General features: G+C 42.8%; 1 protein-coding gene and 1 pseudogene across 1 annotated transcript in view; both read right to left on the reverse strand.

The window, feature by feature from the left end:
• Nucleotides 1-470: 470 nt before the first annotated feature.
• On the reverse strand, nt 471-2,298 carry LOC144828791 (FUN14 domain-containing protein 1A pseudogene; annotated as a pseudogene).
• Nucleotides 2,299-4,727: 2,429 nt separating this feature from the next.
• LOC144828792 (cytochrome P450 7A1-like) overlaps nt 4,728-14,940 on the reverse strand; it is a 160,915-nt gene continuing 150,702 nt past the window's right edge. The window contains exons 4-6 of the mRNA XM_078687272.1: nt 6,126-6,256; nt 5,285-5,463; nt 4,728-5,152 (exon numbers count right to left, since the gene is read on the reverse strand). Coding sequence (XP_078543398.1) covers nt 4,853-5,152; nt 5,285-5,463; nt 6,126-6,256 — 610 coding nt within the window. The 3' untranslated portion in view covers nt 4,728-4,852. The remainder of the gene's footprint in view (nt 5,153-5,284; nt 5,464-6,125; nt 6,257-14,940) is intronic.

Below are 14,940 nucleotides of genomic sequence, written 5' to 3' on the forward strand. Positions count from 1 at the left end.
TGGTTGCCTCAGTAGGTCAGCGAGCTTTCTTCAGGACCAGTGCAAATGGTGAAGTGGTGAAAGACAAACAAAAGAAAAAGGTAAATTTGTGACCTGTTTCTTCAGTCAGGGTGAGGTCGCATTGTACCTCACGGAGAGTTAGGTTTAACTTCATCGGGCAGGAGGCAAGTGGAATAAGGAGCCTTTCTTCGGCTTTTCCTCTACACCCGCAGCATGTGCTGTCGCTGCCTATGCTGACCCGGAAAACCTAATGGGATGCAATTGATTTGTCAGTGTTCTTTCAACACTGAGAAGTCAAGTTGAAAGATGAAATGCAGGTCTTTGTATAAGTTCCTGATATGATGAGGAGACCTTGGAAATTTAAGTTATGGAAGTAGAAATATATCCGTCATTCTATGGTCATCTACCCAGCTGGTTAATGGAAGCATTACATTATAGTAGTACATGAGAGAAATGACTCCCAGAGACCGTAAACATAAACAAAATGTATTTACAATTGCAAAATAGTTTAAACACTATAAATAAAGTTATGCATGATGATTGTTAACTCTTTTACAATACAAAAATAAATCAACTAAAGGGTGGGTATACAGTTAAGTAACGATCTTTCATTTGACAATTATGGAACACCACAATTATAATGTTGCTAATGTGTAGAATATTCCATGTGAGAATGTGAAAGAGTAGACCCTGTCCACCATGCATGCTTCAGTGAACTGCCCATGGCATTGGCAATCTGCTGAAGTACACTAGGTGTTAATCACTGGGGCCAAAGAGAAAAAACTTATGAAATGTCGACAGCCTCCCATGTCTATTAACGACACCAGGGTCAAGTTAAAATCACTCAGAAAATTGTAACAGCCATGCAGGCTCACACTCTGTTAGAAGCATTTTGCAATGGTTGCAGAGGATGCAACAATCAGTCAAGTCAACTTCTAAAGACTGCTACATTTCTGTATTGATGGCTCTGCTTACCATCAAGACATGGCACTAGAAGGGTTTTAGCGGCTTTGTGGTGCAAAGCCTTGATTAGTTAAAATAATATTAGAGAATTTTGTACACATTTTACATGTTCTCTTTTCTCTTTTAATAATGGATACATTCAGAATGCCAATGATCGAGTTCTGTAAGGAAACCTACATTTGTAGATTATTGCACAAGGTGATTTCTGAAGTCACATGGGCAGCTCCAGGCTGCAAAAGCATACAGCATCCATTTATTGGCACTAACTACAGAAGAGCATCACAACATAATACATTTAAGATAATAAAAAAGCTATGTGCTTTGGAACAAAAGTTTAAAAGATGCAAAAAGTTTAAAAGAAAGGGGATATCCTTTATACAACCTCGAATATACAGTTTAGTGAAAACATGAATGATAATTCACAAAAACAGCATTAAAAACATTCTCAATTCAAACAGCAGTTTAAGAAACGTCAGTCCATAAATACAATAATGCGTACAGCACCATTTATTTTATTTTTAGCCAGTCCTAGTTTTATTGCAAGCTTCTGTAAGAGTAAGCCTTGGGTGAAAAAGCGTCAGTTCTGCTAGGCCGGTCAATCTTCATGAGATTGAGAGAACAGGACTCCACACACCAGTATTTCCCCAGTGACGCCACCACCATTGCATCATATGTTTTTTTTCCTTCAGGCGTGAGCACTAAAACCCACCTGGAACGCAGCTTAAGAGGCGAGACCCCAACAAATCCACTGGACAACACTAGGTTCTGTTTCACAAACTCCGTCGACTCTTCAATAAGGTTGTTAATTTCCGGTGCTGCCTTGTTTGCCTGTTTTCTTTTCTTTCTCTTGGCTCGAGTTACTTCTATTTCAACTCTTTTCCAAACAATTTGTACATAACCACTGTGACTAGCAATCTGTAGTAGGAGAAAACCACCACCTACTGTTATGGCTGCATGCTTTCCGACTTTCTGGAATAAAAATCCTGCGCACCAGCCAGACACTCCGCCAATTACAATTTGAGTAGCCACAGAATATTTTTCAGTGATTGGTCCAGAGTTGTTGCCAAAGACCCTGCTTCACCAGTGATGACGTCTAGCATACTGTGTTATATCTAACACTTCAAAGGAGTTGTCATCACTCTCTCAATCTCTCGTGTCCTGCTTAGAGTTCATCTTGTGAGGCTCTGTGCGGCTCCCGAAGTAGGTGATTTTAGAGGTGCTGAAACCCCCGCGCTCAGATGGACGAGGGCCAGAGCCGCTACTCTCCTATTGATGATGTTCATCTGTGACACCGCCCCTTCCTCTCCACAGCCTATCCACAGCATCAGCCTCCATCACAGGAAACGTCCTGTCAAACGTGCCTCCGTCACGTGACTGTGCGTCTGCCACTGACTCTGACTACACGTGCACATTTTTACATGTATACAACAGCATAAGGAGAGTTTTTTGTATGTCTTTTAGATATGTGTATCTTTATAAGTGTACACATTTTTATGCATGTCGGTAGTTATAGTTAGGACCTTGTTTCCATAGGAAGAAAGCTTTTTGTTTTGCTAATAACTTTGTCATCTTTGACAAATTAAAAAAAAAAAATCAAAACTAGTTTGCTCGTCACTTCAGCTGCTGTCTGTAACATTTTGGGGTGATCCATCAAGTGGGGGCCAAGAAAAAGGGAGGTCCCAAAATGCATTTTCCCCATGCAATTTCTTATAGGGATTTTAGACACAACTACATTCCAAACAGCTGATCGGAAGTACACCGAATTTGGCAGAAAGATAGATCTTACTCGAGAAAAGGTCCTTTGTTTTTTCCAGTTAATTTCTAAGGTTTTTAAACATTTTATTTCCTAACTATAATGGCCAAATAACCTTTGCTTTTTTCCAAGTGAATTTCTATGATTTTGAAAAAACCTTTTCCTAACCATAACCTCCCTGCAACCTGGGGTTGTGTGGGGGGTGTGAATGGGTTTATGGGTCTGTGAGTGGGTATGGGAGTGGTTACACCCTAAAACAAAATTGCATTTATGATTGATTTGTTCACAAAATAGGTCTCACTTAGATAACATAGAATGTGATATGAAAGAGACATACCTGAAATATGGAAGTTGAAAAACTGCATGTGGATCCCACTCTCGTTCTCGCTGCTGACACTCATTCAGTGCCTGTAGGTGCTGGACTGTTCTCATGAGGAGCAGTGTCAAGACTGATTTGCATATGGCTGGCTCAACACTGTGATGGCATAGTGGGCGGAAAGTGATGGATTGGTATGTGACCCTGAGAGATTGCCAGTGGCTGAGATTAATTCAAGCATTCCCAGCCGCGGCCCGTGGAGGTAAGTCCGCCGGGCAGAGAGGCAGGGTGGGGGTTGCTAAAAACCAGAATGTATTGATAATTGGAGGTAAGTAAACAATTTAATAAATAAAACGGATTTCGTAGCGCGCCCTGCATCGCATATTGCAATGCTGGGTGAAACGAAATACGTTTCCCCACGGAACTCCCTCTACGGGCCGCAGCTGAGCATTCCATCCATCACCGTGCTATTTTTGCAATTGGCACCCTAAGTCAATCCGCAAAGTCTCCCGGTTCTTTTCCCCTTCTGCCCTCAAACTCATACTCCTGGCGATGGTGATGTCCCGCTTGGACTACGGCAATGCCCTGTATTGTGGCATGCTGGCGAACCTCGTGAGGCGTCTCCAGTTGGTCCAGAACCAGGCGGCCCGCCTGGTTTTCAACTTATCTAAATCACATCACGTCACGCCCCTTCTTAAATCCTTACATTGGCTCCCCGTACAGCAACGTGCCCTGTTCAAGCTGGACTGCATCATTTTCAATGTCCGGTCCGGTTCTGCCCCTGCATTCATCGGTTCTGCAATTCACGCTTTCACCCCGTCTAGAGAGTTGCGCTCAGCCACCCAACAACTTCTCGTGGTCCCCCGCTTTAAACGAAAAAAATGGGGTGGATCTAAGTTTTCTACTTTGGCTCCTGCCTTTTGGAACTCTCTCCCAATCCACTTGAGATCCTGCCCTCAGTACTCCCTTTTCCGGAAAGCCCTTAAAACCTTTCTTTTTAATCAGGCCTTCCCTTCTTAATTGCCCCCTTGGCTCCCTAGTCTTTCTGTTCCTTGGGTTTTGTAGTACTGCATAGCGCCATGAAACCGCTGGGTGTACGTGCGCTCTAGAAATACTTTTAAACTCAAACTCAAACTAAGTGTGCTGGGCATGCCCCGACATGGGTCCTGGTTCACTGTGCCACTTGAGCTAAGCTATATCTGGCTTAAGAGCCTTAAGGGCAAAGCTGGTCCTGACCTGCTTGTGTTCCGGTTCAGAGAGAACCTGGAATGGCAGTTCAGCCTGGACTGTTTCCTTTGAGGAGCATAGTCAAGACTATTTTGCATATGGATGGGTCCAAACTGAGGTGGCAAGGTAGGGGAAAACTATGGATTGGGATGAGGCCTGAGCAATTGCCAATTGCAGAGATTAGTTGAAGCATTCCATCCATCACATTGTTGTTTTTGCATTTTGAGGTGGAAATTGTAATTTTATCACAACTACTGCGGTAAAGAAGCTATAGACGCATGACATTTCTAACCAATACAAGATAGACAATACACATACATTTACATTGTGTTAATGCAATATTTACATACATAAAAATGCTTTTCTGCTCATCCATGTTAAAAAAGCGTAACCTGCCTTTGTGTTAGCTCACCATATAAATACATAATTGTTGTCAAATGGAAACATCCCTCACTTGATGCATTTGAAAATACATGTTTAGAAGTTAAGTTTATGCATGAAACGGGAAGATAATACATGTACATTTCCCAACTGGGAACTGCTCCTTTATATCAACAAAGAGGTTTTTCATACACATCCCTCAGAAGACCCGGTCACAGTGATTTGAGTCTGTATCTGAATTCAACATCATGGGTAGGCTGTAAAATACCAAGGCCTGCTCGGGATTGGTCCAACTGAGGTAACTTCCCATTCTGGTCAATGAGTTCCATCTCAAAATAAGAGATCAACAAACACAAAAACAGCTTGATCTCATGGACAGCGAAGAACCTTCCAGGGCACTTTCCTAATCCTGAACCGAAAGGCATGAGGTAATACTTCAGCTTGCGCCCCTTGTAGTAGAAATTGGTCCTCTCTCTCCCATTCTCATCCAGGAAGCGGTCGTATTTGAAGGTCTAGAAGGAAGAAAGGGCACAGAGAGATGAATCTGGATGCTTATGTTGGGTTGGGAAGCTTATGTACGTGGGCAGCATTGTAGGCACGCTAGAGCTCAAGAGATGGCATCTGGTATTCTGATGGGTACTTACCAGTGGGTCTTCATAGACTCCAGGGTCCAGATGCACCATTTGAGGGAAAACAGCTACCCAGTCACCTTTGCGGATGTTGTACGAGTCTTTGTCGTTCAAGTGAAAAGTGAAATCCTCTATGGCAACTCTTATGTTCATGGAAGCACTGGAGAGCCTCATGGCCTCATGTATTATACTCTCTAAAGAAACAAAAGGTGACATGAAAAGTTAGAGTGCAATGTTCATACTGTAAACTAGGAAGAACCTACTCACTGATTCTGTGCCATGACTACCTGTTTCATCCGGCTGAGATTGGCAGTAAAAAGCAAGCAGGCCATCACTGATGAAAGTGGCTCTTTCCTCACCCTAGGCACTTGGATTTCTCAAGCATATATCATCGCCAACTTTATTTATAAGACAAGAACCCCTCCTCTCCCAGGTAGTATGATTCAACAGCTGTTAGCACCAAGCAGGTACCACTACGGCCCTCTTAGACAATTTTTCCTCACCTGAAATGTAGTGTTAACTCAGATAAGATGTCTACAAATCATCATACTATATTAATGCTCATCAGTTTCTTTATGTTGTAGGATTTTACATAACACCAGCACTTTTTAAAAGTGCATGTTCACAATTGTTAGTCAGGTGAGTCACAGTTCACCACTAGTTCTGGTAAAAGTGAGATAACTGCAGTCTGTCCTGCAGGGAAAGTGGCAGAAATGTGTGAGTAGAGCAGCAACAGTGTTTGAATTTTGATCAGGTGCAGCTGCTGTGATAGATTACCTCCCCCTTTAAAGAGGAGTGCTTCATCATATTGTTATTTTATCAAGAATATAAAGCTTTCAGATAAGGATACACTTACCTAATACATACATATTCTCGAGTTGTTCACGTGTCAGTGAGATATGTTTTCCATCCAAGCTGACATTTTGGCCTGCGTTCTCTAACACTTGGTGTACCTCCTCTGTGGCAGCTCTCAGGGCATCTGGGTTTCTAAAATAAAATAATTCAATAGTTGGAATAAAGGATAAAATGGATATGTAATCTCATGGCTCATACTTTTGCTGACATGCCACTTATAGTGGTGTTAAGGGGACAGTTTCCTGCACCAGAGATTTCCTATTCAGTGGCCTTGTTCATTAAGATGTATGAGAACATAGATTGTTGAGTTTCTAATAGTGGATTATATTGTTACAAGCAATGGCTTACCACATATTTTGCTCACCCCTCTTATAGATATTAGCTTGCCTTGAACTATGCAGGTGGGCTTTATTGACGGAAAGCCATATCCTAAATGAATGCATCAAGGACTTTAAGCTCCTATGGATGTGTACAGCAATTGATGAAACATTGGATGGGCTTCCCCAGTGATGGGCAATATATATGCACCAAACACTGACAATTCCGCTTTCTTAGCATGCCTTTCCAGCTCACTTGGACCATGGGCCCATCTCTCATGTGTGCTTGGTGGGGATTTCTATGTGATATTCGATACCACCTTAGGCAGATCCTATCCTTTGTTGCCTCAGGCTCCCACTGAAGGCAATGCCTGCTCTCTTACTGACTGGATAAATAATTGATCATTGGTAGATGTGTGGAGGCAACACTATCCAGGTGTCAGGCTATACTCGTACAACTCCACCCCGCATGACCTCTGTGTTTGCTGGATATTATGCTCATCGCACCTATGCCTTAAATTCTCTGCCTTTGACTACCTTGACCAAACCATCTTAGATCATAACCCTCTAATTACATCTTTCTAATGGTGTGATACCCTTCCTTCCATACAAAATTGGCACATTCAAGAGGACCTCCCATACCAGGAGTCTCTCACCTCCCAAATATAAGATGACTTTGAAGTTAACAAGGGCTCCACTTCCTCCCGCTCCACCGAGTGGGATGCATTTTAGGTAGTAATTCTGTGCCATGTTAACATTTTGTACACACTAAATTAAGATCTCACAAGCACTGAAGAAACCAACAAAGACCTACAATGTAAAATAGTAACTAGCCCAGACTTCCAAACTGATCGCTTTTGGGAGGCCTCCTTATTACAGTGACTAAGAGGCCTACACTACTTCCAATAAATTTCTCGCATCCATATTGAAGTGGGCAAGGCATGACGGTTATTGGCCTGGCTGGCTACTAGTGACACATCACAGACCATGATCACAGTGTTTGATATCCTGTCTGATGCTCTGGCATCCATACAGTGGGAAATCCACTTGAGCTTTAAGAGCTATTACAGTCAATCTAACATTGAGATCCCAATAGATGTATTCTCCCGCATTCAAGACTTTCTCCAGGATCTATTCTTGCAACAGGTGACATGCCTTGAAAGGGAGGAAATAGATGTCCCAATCACGACCCAAACAATTAGCTATTCGCGAACTTGTGGCATTAAACATGTCTGGAACAGAATGCCTCCAAAATAATGTTTGCAAGATCTTCTCGGGCTCACTTTCCCCAAAACTGGCAGCTCTCTACGAAGTGGACTTAAATGGCAGACTTACCACGATCCCTTAGGGAGGCACTGCTAGTTCCTTTCCTTAAGCAGCAGCTCTCCTCTAAACATTCGTCCTCCTGCAGGCTTATAGCTATATTGACCTCAGACAATAAAATACCCGGAAAAGACCTGCCCTCCAGTATCCTACTTATTCTTCCACAATTAATCCACCCGATCAAAACGGGTTTATTCCCCTTAGGAGCACTTCTTTAAACCTCTAATGTCTCTTTCAGATCTTAGAAGCGTCTCCCTTGTCCTGGTCACGAGAAAGTTCTCATTCCTTGAGATAGGATTAACTTTTCAAGGTTCTTAGGCTTTTTGGCTTTGAGTCCTGCACTCTTCATTTCATTTGAGTGCTGTCAAAGAACCCCTCAGTGCATATTGAAGTGGGAAAATTCATATATCCTTCCTTTGAAAGTAGCAGTGTGACTAGACAGGGTCGTCTCCAGCCCCCCCCTGCTTTTTGCCCTAGCTATAGAGATACAGAACACCTGGTAGTTCGGTGCCAGGTAAGCCCCACATTTTTGCGTACTCCAAAAATACCCTGTTGGAACTGAACGGGGTGGATAGGACTTCGGAATGTATATGTATTTCTTTTGATTCAAAACCGTTTGCTCTTCCAGGGGCCTGTCCTAATTGCAACACTTCTCTCCCTGTTATCAGATATCAGCCTATTAGGTCCATTATTGATAATGTATCATGGTGAATGCCAGGTCCTTGGTGAAACATATCATGGAATGTGCAAGGCTCATAAAGGAAAATGAAATAATGATGGCTTTCATCACTGAAGCTTGGACAGACGAGGCATCTGGTCCAGATTTGGTGAAAGCTACCCCATCTGGTTTTCTCTGCCATGCATTGAACAGGCCAGTTAGGAAAGAGGGTGGATTGACAATAATATACCATAGCTCTATTAAAGCTGTATTCCTGCCCGTCTCAGCTACAGCCTGTGAGGCTTTGTCTTTTAATTTCAGCCTATCAAAACGGGTTTATTCCCCTTAGGAGCACTTCTTTAAACCTCTAATGTCTCTTTCAGATCTTAGAAGCGTCTTCCTTGTCCTGGTCACGAGAAAGTTTTCATTCCTTGAGATAGGATTAACTTTTCAAGGTTCTTAGGCTTTTTGGCTTTGAGTCCTGCACTCTTCATTTCATTTGAGTGCTGTCAAAGAACCCATCATACCTTTTAAGGTATTTTATTGTATAGACCACCAGGAGCTAGAAATTAGTTTGCTGCTCCTCTTGGTAATTTGCTGGAAGAGGCTCTTTGTTGCAACGCCTACACCATCTTGGATGATTTGAACTTTTATTTAGAGCTCTCCAATGACCCTGACACAGCAATGTTGATGTACTTGATGGATAGTGCAGATTAAAAGCAACTTGTTAGGGGACCGACTCATGGAGCAGGACATACCCTGGATGGTATTTTCTCAAACCACCCAGGCTTGTCATTTACAGACATATTACCACTTGTGTGGTCTGACCATACTGCTGTCAAATTTGATCTCACCATTGCGACACAGCATGCAGGTAGTCGTAATCACCAAAGGTCAGATAGAGATGAGAGCCTGGATTAGAGTCGATGGAGTTGCTCTACTTGAGCTTCCAACTTCCATGGCAGGTCATTTACTGCAGGGGTAGAGGAGGTATCCTCCATCTACACCATATGGCTTGCACAAGCGTGTGATAAAGTAGCTCCACTAAAAACTGTCTTCCCTAAAATATTACATCCCTCTGCTCCATGGTTTACGGAGAAGGTGGGAAATCTAAAACGGATCTATAAACACCCTGAACGTAATTGGAGGAAAGGCTACAAGGAAGCAGAGAAGAAACTGTATAAACCTAGCCTTCAGATCTATAAACAAGCTATCTTTTCCGCAAAACAAAAATTTCATTCAGCCCAAATTGATTTGGCAAAGAATTCGGCTAAAGAGGTCTTTAGAACCGTCTCCAGTCTTGCTTCCACGAGCTCAGTTAATGTGCAATCTAGTCAGGAATTATGTGAGATCGCCAAATTCTTCCTTAATAAAATGGTGAGCATATTCTCAGTCTTCAGAGCATCAAATGATGCTGGACTGAACATAGCGAAGGAGGTTTTTGAGCCTAAAATGATCCCTCCTTGTGCCTTGGACCAATTTAGGCCACTGACCGTTCACGATACTCTTGAGCTCCTAATAGGAGCCAAATCGGGCTCACCTTTTGATCCATGCCAGGTGACGGTTGTAAAACTGGCCCCTGATCCGATCGCTCTTTTTCTCACATTCATTTTTAACGGTATGTTTGAAACAGGACAGTTCCCCAAGCTTTGGAAGGTGTCCTCAATATTGCCCCTTCTGAAAAAGTCAAGCCTGGACTCCAAGGACCCCAACAACTTCCGCTTGATCTCTCGTCTCCCTCTCCCTGCCAAAATGGTTGAGAAAAATATGAACCATCAACTCAGTGCTTTTTTGGGGGAAGTCCAATCATTGGATCCCTCCCAATATGTCTTTAGAGAGGGACACAGCACTGAGTCGGCACTCATTAAGGCCACGGAGGAGATCAGGGAAGCAGTGGATCAAGGAGGCAGGGCAGCTCTGATCCTCGTGAATCTGTCCGCAGCATTTGATACGGTCCATCATGATATTCTGATGGACCATCTCAAGGACTGTGGGGTCCAGGGTAAAGCTTGGGATCTTCTCAAATCCTTTGTATCAGACAGAGGACAGATTGTATCTTTAGATAAATTTCAGTCCAAACTCTTTGCACTGCTATGTGGTGTACCACAGGGGTCATCAATGAGCCCTACACTCTTTAATGTGTATGTCTCGTCATTGGCTCCTGTTATCAGTGCATTTGGGTTTGGGATCATGTCCTATGCTGATGAGACACCAATTGTGTTGTCTCTATCACCCGGCCAAGAGTTGGGAATAGATACACATTTTCAGACCTGCATGGAATCAGTTGGGTGTTGGATGGCAAACAATTGCCTAAAGCTGAATTCAGATAAAACCGAAGTTATGTTGTTCAGGAATGATCTTAACTTCTCGACTCCTAACTGGTGGCCTGCCTCCCTGGGGTCACTCCCTACACCCTCTAAAAAGGTGAAAAATGTGGGAATAATACTGGATGAGAAACTCTCCTTTGAGTCCCAAGTGAATGCAGTAGCTTCAACAACAGCGCATGTCCTGAGAACTGATAAAAAGGAATTGCAGCTTCTACATTTGGGGAGCCGTCAAGTAGTGGTTACAGCATTGGTCTTGTCGAGGCTAGACTATTGTAACAGCCTGTATCTAAAATTACAACAAAAACTCCTGCATAAACTCCAGCAGCTACAAAATGCCGCAGCCTGATTACTTACGGGCACATCTAAGTTCTCCCCAATTTCTAAAGAGATAAAAAAAATTGCACTGGCTCCCGGTGAGGAACCGGGTGCATTTTTAAATCTCTCTGTATGGTTTTTTAAGCACTTTAAGGGACCAGATCACCTAAGATGCCAGTTTCAATGGTATAGACCGACGAGAATGCTTAGATCACTGGGAGCCAACCTGGTCATAGCTCCACCAACAAAAAAAGCTCAGTGGGGTGGGTGGCTGAAGCTTCTCTTCATGCGTAGCAAAAGCCTGGAACGACCTGCCATTCCATCTGAGAAATACCACCAATCTTCTAGCTTTCGGGAAAGGGTTGAAGACCTGGCTCTTTGATAAATAAACCCTCAATTTTTCCAGCTCTGCATTAGGGAGAAGTAACAAGCGCCAAGACACCTCCGGGAAATCGTGCGCTCTATAAGTCTCCAAATAATAATAATAATACAGAGCCATTGGTGATCTAGGTTAGGGCTAGTGATAAAATCTAATATACTAAGGTGAAACACTTCTGCATGTGAATGAAATACACTTTTTTAAGAGATTTTATCATGTTTTTACATTTTTGTTGCAAGATGTACTTAAAATGAAAGGTTTCCTGAAGTTATGTGGTGCAGGACAACTTAGATAATGTCTTTCGCCAAGGTTACTATGTAAATGAATGCTTGTCCATTTAACAGCTTTCTGAATGTTCATGCTCATTCAAATATATAGCAGGCCAATCCTGCTTTTGACCAGGAACTGCATGTAAAGGTGACATGGGCCTCACGTTGCCTCTGAGCCGTACATTGAGTATCAGTGCTGTAATAGATGGGATTCACTCTACCTCCTTATATACTGATGATCTTATCATATATCTCAAAGAATGTAAGGGTAGTATAGCTGATATAATCCAACTCTTTGAAGACTAACGGCTTGTGTGTTAACTAGTCAAAATCACGTATATTTCCTTTTGCACCGCATAACCCCCAAGAATAAGCAGAGATCATTGGGGACCCACTCCATTGGAAAGTGTTTCCTTCGGTACCTGGGTATTAAATTTACTACACCGAGCAAGACCTGCTATATGGCAATCTTACCCGAACAGTAAAGGCCATCATATTCTAAGTGATATTGTGGAGGGCTCTTCCTCTGTCCCTAATAGGACAAATTGTTGTTTCAAATGTTATTGTTAACCTGCTTTTTATTTTGTGTTTTTAATCTCCCAGCTATTCTTCCCGTAGGGACCTTAGATAAACTCCTAGGGTAACTCATACAGCATAATGGCAAGCAACATGAGACCTTAGCTAAGCTTCACCTATCAGAGGATGAAAGAGGTCTTGCAACACCCCAGTTCAAACTGTATTACCATGCCACCCAATACCAATGCTTGAGCAGGTGGCTCTCTGGATGAAACATGCACTGCAACACGAGCACTCAATGTTCTACTGGTCTCACACTCCCGGTGATAACTACCTCACACTCGACTTCTCAGAGTTGCACTCAGCTGTTATGCGCATGCGCTCTGCCTCAGACAGCAGACAAAACTATATGCTCTAATTATCCCTCTTCAAGGCATCTAAAGGCCCCCAGGTGCTTTAGACAGCAGGCTCAAACCCAGTGGCATGCTGCAAATTTTGGAACCCTGGGCAACCTATTTGATGAGAGATACTTAATATTATTTGATGAATTGACTTCTCGATACAACCCCCAAAAAGGCCAATTCCTAATATACTGCAGAAGGCAGCATATACACTATACAAACTGGTCCATTATTGACACCGAGACAGAATATGCCTTCTTCATCCAAGCCATCCGTACAATGGAACATGGTCGCACACATATCACTTAGTTCTATAAGGCCCTACATCACCACGTAGTCCTTTCCCTTTTGCCCCTATATGACAAACGGGAGAAATAGGCGGCTAGTGTTTTATAGGAGGAATGTGTCAAAGGCCTTGCCCTTCCCCATTCAATATGTCAGAATGCAAAATTCAAGGAGATGTAGTTCTTCATTACTCACAGGATTTATCTCTAGCCTGTCACCATTAATAAATTAATAAATAGTTTCAACTGGTGAATGCAGCCTGCCATTACTCTACGGACCCTGTGGATTTTCTACACATGTTTTGGGCCTGTCCACCATTGGGTCCATTCTCGTCCCACCTAATTGACACAATTACTACAGTTAGAGACCTCTCCCATATGACTAGACAACTACAGCCCAATACACCTACAAATGATCCAAGAAAGATAAAGTGGCCAGACTTCTAACTAAAATTGAACTCCTTAATGCAAAGCGTGCAGTCCCCACTAACTGGAAGGCCAAAACACCTCTCCACTTTATGGCATTGAACACACCTTTTGGCGTGGGACCGAGGGCGAAAGCAAGGCGTTGCACAGACAGGAGGCCAGGGGCGTATGTCTGCACACAATGGCTGGGTCATGTGCCTCTTAAAATCCTCAAAGGAAAACTTATCTGAAACATCTTTGCCCCAATATACTCCATACCATACAATTCCCTTCATATCACCTTCTACTATCTTAAGTCACTCCCTTTGTACATCATTGAAGGCACCCGGAACGTAAGCCTAACTCCCCCCCCACAACTGCTCGATTACTTGCACTGTGGGCTACTGATAGTGCAGAAATGTGTAAACAGTTTAACTCTTTAACTTATGACAGAGATCTCCAGCTCCGCGCCAACTCCTTCTCTTGGTCAACAGATCTTTGCCACCATGTTAGAATGGAAAAGACACAGAATTGATGAAGGCCATTGTTCTGCATTCTGTCTATCAATTAGTTTTGCACCCTGTAAGAAAGGAGCTCAGCTCAAAATGTATCAACTTATAGTTAATGATGAGAGGGTTGGTAAAGTTTTAAAAGTTTTATTTCTCATTAACAGATTAGCAATAATTTTGTAATTTCTTCAGATTAGTCAGATATAACCAGTTACAGAAATATCAATGAACATGTGGTTAGAGACTACATGAAAAATAACAGCGTGTTCCATAAAGAAATAGTCCCAATCTTAATCTAAAGGACCTAACCTAATCTAACATGAAACCCATAAAGAGTTTCTGTGGAAAAGAGCAAGGATTTGGAGCATCAAGCTACTAGTTGCCAGAGAGCAAACTTCACTTTAAGAGCAGTTCTGGAAACTCAGCTGAGTTCGCCGACAGTTGTGGTAGCAACCATCAACTCAAGTTCGTCGGAAATTAAGCACAGCAGCAGCTATTATTCTGCATAAAAAAAGAAAGTCTCGTCACGAAAGGTACGGAAAACAAGAAAATCACTGTTAGTGGCAGCTTACAGTAATTCGGACTAGCACAAAAAAGTGCTAAGGAGCATGCCAGGGTAAGTGTGCATAGAATGTGTTGAATGCTGCAACTCTTTAACTAGGAACACATACTTTATAGAAAGCACAAAAACATATGCTGCAAAAACAGGTGCTTAAGTCATTTCAAGCTAATGAAGAAGGATCTTCCATGGTCCTTCGCCTCCCCCTTGGTTCCCACAGTAAACGTCCATGTTGACATGTTATTTGAATGTGGCTACAGCGTTTTACAAAAAGATACATCCCGGAAGGTTCTAATGAGAACCTTTACAAAACCAACTCTGTTAGCTGTTCAGTGTCTCATTTTGTAACAATGGACTGCTCTATGAAATGAAACATTAGCCGCATGCGCGCTAGCGGTTTTCCCGCTGCGCGCTGCGATTTTGAAAATCCCGCGTTACGTGACAAGGTCAGCTCGTCATCCGCGTAGCGCAGGTTACGCCCATGACGAGCTGACCTTGTCATGAGCGCAGAAGGGGTTAATATCCAGCATGTCCTGGTTAGATCAAGAGAAACA

This window comes from Lissotriton helveticus, chromosome 4_1 (assembly GCF_964261635.1).
Source record: "Lissotriton helveticus chromosome 4_1, aLisHel1.1, whole genome shotgun sequence".
In the NCBI taxonomy this organism is placed as follows: Eukaryota; Metazoa; Chordata; class Amphibia; order Caudata; family Salamandridae; genus Lissotriton; species Lissotriton helveticus.